General features: G+C 63.6%; 1 protein-coding gene across 1 annotated transcript in view; it reads right to left on the bottom strand.

Moving 5' to 3' along the window:
- Positions 1 to 6,248, bottom strand: part of CEP131 (centrosomal protein 131) — a 22,649-nt gene extending 16,401 nt beyond the window's left edge. The window contains exons 1-5 of the mRNA XM_023538659.1: positions 6,005 to 6,248; positions 3,769 to 3,958; positions 3,031 to 3,140; positions 2,454 to 2,568; positions 2,071 to 2,198 (exon numbers count right to left, since the gene is read on the bottom strand). Of these exons, the coding sequence (XP_023394427.1) occupies positions 2,071 to 2,198; positions 2,454 to 2,568; positions 3,031 to 3,140; positions 3,769 to 3,958; positions 6,005 to 6,012 (551 nt within the window). The 5' untranslated portion in view covers positions 6,013 to 6,248. The remainder of the gene's footprint in view (positions 1 to 2,070; positions 2,199 to 2,453; positions 2,569 to 3,030; positions 3,141 to 3,768; positions 3,959 to 6,004) is intronic.
- Positions 6,249 to 7,283: the final 1,035 nt, after the last annotated feature.

The raw sequence follows: 7,283 nt of genomic DNA, 5'->3' as shown, positions 1-7,283 counted from the left end.
CCACTGCCTCACGCGGTGACGGCAAACGGACCACGTCGCAGGCCCCATGCTGTGAGATTTCACGGCAAAGGAGACATGCAGAGTGCCTCCGGAGAGAAAAGCACAGCACGCAGAAGGACCAGGACGAGGCAGCGGCGGCGACAGCCCTCAGACGGCAGGGCCGCCTCCCAGAAGGCAGGACAGCCTCCCAGACGGCAGGACAGGCCTCCCAGATGGCAGGACAGGCCTCCCAGATGGCAGGACAGCCTCCCAGACGGCAGGGCCGGCCTCCCAGACGGCAGGACAGGCCTCCCAGACGGCAGGGCCGCCTCCCAGATGGCAGGACAGGCCTCACAGACGGCAGGGCTGCCTCCCAGACGGCAGGACAGGCCTCCCAGACGGCAGGACAGACTCCCAGACGGCAGGACAGGCCTCCCAGACGGCAGGGCCGCCTCCCGTGCGGAACTCCGCACCAGCCGAGCCAAGTCCGGTGTGAGTGTCGAGCATTCTCAGGCACGTGGTCTGAAAAACTACAGCCCGTGTCCCTTCTCGGGACTGACTCTGCGGGGGGCTGGGCTCCACCGAAGGCAGAGGAAGCGAGGCCCACAGACAGGGGCCGCAGAGGGCCGCAGAGGGCTGACGAGCATGTGGCCTGCGCAGGCTGCCAGCTGGGACCCAGGCGGGAGAAGACAGGGCCCCGTGGGGATTCTCCAGGGGAAGGTGATGGGCGGGGCACCTGCCGGCCTGGCTGTATGGACGGCCGTTCTGCCATCAGTCTGGGAGAAGTGGCCGGTACGCAGACAACCAAGTAAGAAATAAAGATCCTTCCCGATCCTGGGACGAGCAGCAGCGTGCCCCACACATCCGCGCTCCTCGCGCATGGCATCGCTCTAAGAGGTTCAGGCCTCGGTGCATCTGACCCTCCTGACTCTGGGGGCGACGCACCCAACAACCTCTTAGTATAAACAAGGCCCTGGAGGGTTAAGCAACCTGCCCCGAGCCCCACAGAAAACAAAATGCTGAACCAGAACTTGGCACAGGCAGAGCCAGTGTGGGTCCCACGTGGGGGCACAACCCTACGAGACGCTGAGCTGTGACGCGGCCCCACCCGGATGCGGGATGGGAGCAGGGTGGCTCGTGTGCAAGCTGCGGGGGGCACGAGAGGGCAACCCCGTCTTCCACACCGAGTCCCTCTAAGACTGAGAAAACAGCGAGCAACGTGAGCATACTTAGGCAAACGTTTTCTAGAAAATACTAGAAGAGCTGGCACGTGGCAGCTTCCGGGAGCAGGACTCGGGGAGGGTAGGAGGGGTGACGGGTTTGCCAGTTTTCGTCGTAAGTTTGTGGAGCGGCTCGACATCAGCTGTGTGCGTGCGTTGCTCTGATAGAAATTAGTTTTTAATTTAATCCTGGCATTGAAAACCGGACTCCTCCCTGCGGGGGCCCCGGACGGCTGCAGAACCCTCTCAAACACGTCCTGCGATGGAAGTCCCGGCTGGCGCTCAGGCAAACGTGTCTCCTTGTCCCTCCCCCACCATCCCCGTCGAGGGGGCCGAGAGCGAGGACCAGCTCTCCTCGCAGCCCGGGGTAGCACCGGGTCAGTGCTCTCCAGGGCCCCTGCTGTCCCAACAGTCCCCGGCCACCAGGCCTGCCGGCCGAGGCAGAGCCTGCCGGACGCTCTCCGGACCCTGCCGTCTTGGCCGTCCCCTGGATGTGTTTCCTCCTGCCGCACCTCAGTGGGCGTGGCTGAGGCAGCCACTGCAGCCCAGACAATGACAGGCTCTCGGCTGACAGTGCGCAGCTGTGGCCCGAGGTCGCGTGTTCATCACTCCCGGGACGCGGGAGCTGAGCCTCAAAGCTCAAGAACCTCCGCGCAGCCTTGTGGTGGCCCACGGCCCGTGCGCACGCCACCTGGGCTCCCCTTGCGCCAGACACCACCTTGCAGCCTCCTCCCTTGGCCCTCGGGCAGAGAGCGCCGGCCATTCGCTCGCTCGCCAGCTCCAAAGCACCCTGGTCTGGCCACACACGAGACAGAGTCGCCCGCAGAGCCCTGGGTGGGTGGGGCCGTGCCCAGCACCTGCGGGGTCGCACCTGTTGTTGGCGGTGAAGCTGGGTGCCAGGGGTACGGTGCTCTCTCTCCTCCGTGGGCCCTCCGCTGTGCCGACGGTGCTGGGCCTCTGGGCACTGGGCGGCAAGGTGAAGGCCCCGGGCTGGCCATCCTGTCAGTGCCCACAGATGCCCCCTCGGCCTGTGACCCCTCCGCATGCACCGCTGACCGGAGCCCCCCACCCCACGGCCTTGCCCACAAATGGGGAGATGGAAGGGCGGGGGGGCCCCTAACGGTCCTCAGGTTGTGACGATGGGCTGACGCTGGTGTGCCCCTCCCCACCGGCCCCTCTGGCAGGGGCGGCAGGGCCGGGGAGGAGCCAGGTGTCGCGCCCGGTGCGCCACGCACACTTGGCCCCCTCTCTCACCGGGACGCTCCACGAGGCTCCCTTCTCGCTGCAGGCTCTGCTCAGACTGGCCGGCCGCCTTCTCCCGCCCGGGCTGCTCTCGAAGAGCGTCAGGAAGTCGGGGGACTCTGCTGGTCTGTGCCAGAGGGGACAGCAAGTGGGGACAGTCACTGAGCCTGGGAGGCCGACCCCAGGAACGCAGACGGGGACGTTTTATGAGGGGATGGGAAGGGCCAGGTCGCCATCAAGGAATTCCATTTCTGAGTCCTGAGCTTAAAATAACGTTTCTCAGTCCAGATCTGACCACGGCGCCTGGGAGAGGCGTCACGCGCCTTCCCGTGGCCACCCCGACACCACAGGAAAGCGCAGCAGACAGAGGAAGAGGAGCAGGCGGGGGATGGCGGCCTGCAGGTCCGCACCTCTACGTGCAGACAGGACAGGTCAAGGCTCGTCCTGCTGGTCCCACCCAGGCCTGGCCCCGTGGGAAGGTCACACTTCGGGTCCCACTGCCCAGCCAGTGCCCACACCGGTGAGGCCCGAAGGGCTGACAGAGGCAACCCTGAGGATGCTGGGGTTCCCAGGGAGGGCCGGGGCTTACCTGAGGGGATCGGTCCACGCCGGGCTGGCCTGCGGCTGGTGGACCTGTGTGGTGCTGTTGGACCTTCGAAGGTTGTTGATGGCCCGGGAGCCCCCGGGCCCCGCGGCCTCCTGCAGGGAGGAAAGCCCTGAGCGCGGCCGAAGGTGCGATACGCGCATTCACGCGGCGCCGGGCCAGGCCTTGCAGAAGATGTGGCGGGAGGAGGTGGGTGTGGCGAGAAGGGGGACGGGAGGAGCGGCCTGGGCGTCCTGGGCCTCCGTGGGCCTCCCCTTCCTGGAGGGAGGTGGGAGCCCCTCGCCCCCGGCTGGTGGAGGGTCCAAGAGGCAGCGCAAGAGGCCCAGCCGGGAACCGCAGCAAAGGCTGTGTGTCCTCAGTGCTGTCCACTAACGAGGGAGCCTGGCCACCGCAGACCACTGCTGCCTGCAGCCGGTTCCTCCGGGGCCGCCAGGGGCTCAGCCCTCCCCCACAGGCCAACCCGTTTTGGATTCAAACAAATCGGAACAGTGGTGGAGCAGGCGGGACAGAGGGCGTGACGCTGGCAGGGTCCAGGCTCTGCCCTGCCCTCCTGTGAGTTAGCTCCCCGGTCCTTCCTGACCCCAGGATGGCTGGACAGGGCCACAGGGCTGTGAGGGGCCTGCTGAGGGGCGGAGCTTACCCAGGAGTCAGATGCCACCCTGCCAGCAACTCCCCAGGAGGTGGGGGGCCCAGACCCGCCCCGCTCCGGGCTCCAGCACTCACCAGTGCCTTTCTCCTCGGCTCACTGCCCGCCACCACGGAGACGGAGCGGGCGATGGGCTTCGCGGCGGAGGCACTGTTGGGGCGCCGGAACAGGGGCGGAGGGAGGCCAGTCAGACTCAGGTCCATGCATTCGGGGGGGCCAGAGGGGCCGCTGACGGCCCGGGAGCCTTTCATGATGGACGAGTGGGCCCTGAGCAGGCAGGAGGAGATGCAATGAGCTGCCCTCCGAGGAACCAGGTCCCCCACACGCTGCCTCTAGCTGGAACTCGGGAAGCCCAGGGCGCCGGGCCTGCTGCCACCAAGTTCCCTGGGAAGCCTGCGGTCTCCTCATCCCCAAAACAGAGCGTGTGACAGAGTAGGGTTCCGAGCCATGAACAGCGAAGACGGGGCCTCCTGAGGGGCCCTACCGGAGGGTGCCCTGGGCAGCAGGCAGTCCTGGTTGTGCACCAGCTGTCACCTATCCCCCCACCCTCAGACGGGTACAGCACCTGTCTGAGCCTCGCTTTTTTCATCTGTAAAATGGGCGTTTAACACGTGCCTCTTCACGGGCTGGCAGGACGGTCAGATGAGACAGCTGCAGGCTGGCATGCAGTGTGGCATTCTAACCAGGACTCGGTCTGATTAACGCTGCCCAACCTGGGGTCCCCAAACTTGTCTGGCCACGGGACTCCTCCATTTCCTCGGAACCCAAGGAATATCTCTGAGCTGCCAGACCGTGGCATCTGCTCTCTCGCTCCTGGGATCCCCTCCTGCCCCTCCTAGTGCCGGCCACCGTTCGTGGTCCCCCTTGCTGGCCCTTCTCGTCCCCACCCCTGAAGTCTGAGGACTCCAAGGCTCAGCCCCGGGCCTCTGTCCTCCATCCGCTCTCTCGCCGGGGGGCTGCCTCCGGTCTCCTTCCTTACAAACAGGGGCCCATGGTTCCCAAACGCGTGCCACCTGCCCCCTCTGTCCTCTACCTCCCGACTCAGGTGCCCACCCCCACCCCTGGCACCTCAGACCCAAGGAGGCCAAACGGACTCCTGACTTCACCTCCAGCTGGCCCCTGCCACCAGCGGGCATTTTCTGTAACCGGCTCAAGCCAACGCCTGGTCCCACCCTGACATCTCCCCCTCCCTCAGCAGCCCAGTCGGTGCCCTCTCCCCGTCCAGCCCCTCCGGCCACAAGCCCAGTCCGAGTCCCATCTCCTCGAACCTGGACAACGGCAGCCTCCCCCCACCACACACACACAGGGCAGACCTTTCCGACTGGGTCTCAGATCACCCCGTGGCCCATCCGAGGGTCCCCAGGGATGGAGGACAGAGTCCAAATGCCAAACGCCCCTCAGAGCTGACCCTGCTCTCTTGGTGGCCTCCTCGCTGCCACCCTCTGCCCCTCGGCCTGCTTCTAGGGTGAGCCTCGAGCCTGCTGGCCCCTTCCCCGGGAGGTCACGAAGGGCCCTGCTCTCAGAGCCGCTCATCCCGACCACTCTTCGCTCCCTCATCCTCCTTTAGTTTTCCACACTGGCCACCTGGCCACACAGGTGAGTCTGTGCACTGTCCAATCCACTCGTGAGAGCAGAGGCTCTGTGAGGACAAGGCTCATGTGGTCCCGGCACCTGGCACGCGGCAGACCCTCAGGTAATGCAGGGGACGAGCGGACCAGGACTGACCACAAAGGAGTGAGCGCAGCCCTCCCTGCCACCGAGGACTCTGGGCCCACGGTCACCCACAGGTCAGCGCTGTGGCCTCCTCCAGCCGGACACCCACAGCAGGGCCTCCTGGCCGGGGGATGGACGCCCCTGTTCTCCAGAGCTGCGCGCAGACGCTGTCCCTGCCATTTCCCAGGCCACTGTCCTCAGTCATGAGTTTCCGGTTGTGTGGGTGAAATTTAACGCCCCCTCGCCCCTGGGCGCCGGCCACTCCTGCCGGACCCAGGCTGGCCCCCGCTCCCAGCCACGCCGCAGCAGCGACGGCAAACACAGCCTCTCCGTGGAAACCCCCAGGCCAGACCTCACCTTGCACACAGAGGTGTCCCTTCCGGGACCTGAGGTGGGTGTGCAGGGCCTCTGCCTGGCCCCTTCGGGTGGGCGGACCCCGGACCCCGCCAGCTTCTCGCGGGCAGCCCCCATCGCTGTGGGGTTTGGCCGGGGTGGTGGGCCTGAGCCTGCGACTCGGCTCCACCTCGCCCTCGCGGGAAGGCCGGAAGCGGTAACGGGCTCTGGGGCATGAGCCCCCCTCACCTGTGCGGGGCCCCTCACCTGCGCATTGCCCCTCACCTGCGCGAGCCCGGCCTGAGGCGCGGGGCCTGCGGGGCCGGCGGGCGTGCGCGCGCGCGGTCCGCGCAGCTGGGACGTGCGCGGCCCGGGCTTCGGGCTGGCGACCTCGCGCTCCCGGCCCCGGAGCTGGATCCGAGGCCCAGGTGACAATGAAGCTGACGAGCGGTCGGAGGAGCGGCGGCAGCTAGCAACCAGCAGCCAGCCTGGCACCGCCTCCCCTGTCCGTCACGGAGGCCCGCCTTTCCTGCCCTCCCGCTTCCGCATTGGCTCTCCGGCTGCCCGCTCAGGGAACTCATTGGGCTTCTCGGCTGTCCTTCGGGACGTTCAAGCGTGGGAGGAGCCGCGGAGATCCGAGGGCCGCCGTGGCGGCGGGCTGCCGATTGGACGGGGGCGGAGAAGGCGGGGCCTCGGCCGGCGTGGGGCGGGGCGGGTGCCGTCAGCGGCCAAGCGGCTCTCACTTGCGGGCTCCCAGACCGCTCGGAAATTAGTTTGCTGAGTTTTCCAAGAATGAATGTTGAATTTTCCCTTGCTTTTTATTTTTGCGTAAAAATGTAACTTTTATTCATTAATGTATCATATGGTGAATTACCAGTCGATTTGCAGATGTTAAACCACCGTACATCCCCAGGATGAATTCCACTGTGATGTGTTGCCCTTTATTTTTTTACTTTTTTAGGCGAGGCGACCCTTGGTTGACCTCACAGATTGCAAGGACCTTGTAAGCTTACGCTCCCTTATTTTTTTATTTTTTATGCCTATGATGTTGCCCTTTTTATACACTTTTTAACGATACTGCTGGATTTGTTTTGTTGAGTACTCTTTCTTCTATGTTCATGAAGGATATGATATTGTCTGCAGTTCTCCAGAACAACTACACATGGAACACTCCAACACAGATGATAGCCTGGGCCATAAAACAAACTTTGACAGAAGTTTGACATCTTTAACCAGTCGTACAAAATATGACCGCTTACTGTATCATTATTAACAAGCAATAACAGGAAAAAACACACCTCTAAATAACCACTGGACAAAATGGAAGCCTCAGGGAAACTAGAAAATATTTTTAACGGAATAAAAATAAAATTCACAAATGCAGCCAAAGAAGCATACAGAGAAAAATTTATTAAAATGCTTATATTAGCAAAGAATAAAGGTCTCAAATAATCTAAACTTCCACCTTAAAGAGACTGGAAAAAGAAATATAAACCCAATGCAAAAAAAAATAATAAAGACCAGAAATCAGTGAAAAAGAAAACAA

This window comes from Pteropus vampyrus, unplaced genomic scaffold, assembly GCF_000151845.1.
Source record: "Pteropus vampyrus isolate Shadow unplaced genomic scaffold, Pvam_2.0 Scaffold227, whole genome shotgun sequence".
NCBI classification, from domain to species: Eukaryota; Metazoa; Chordata; class Mammalia; order Chiroptera; family Pteropodidae; genus Pteropus; species Pteropus vampyrus.
Note: the sequence above shows the minus strand (reverse complement) of the source record. Positions and strands in the feature narration are given on the sequence as shown.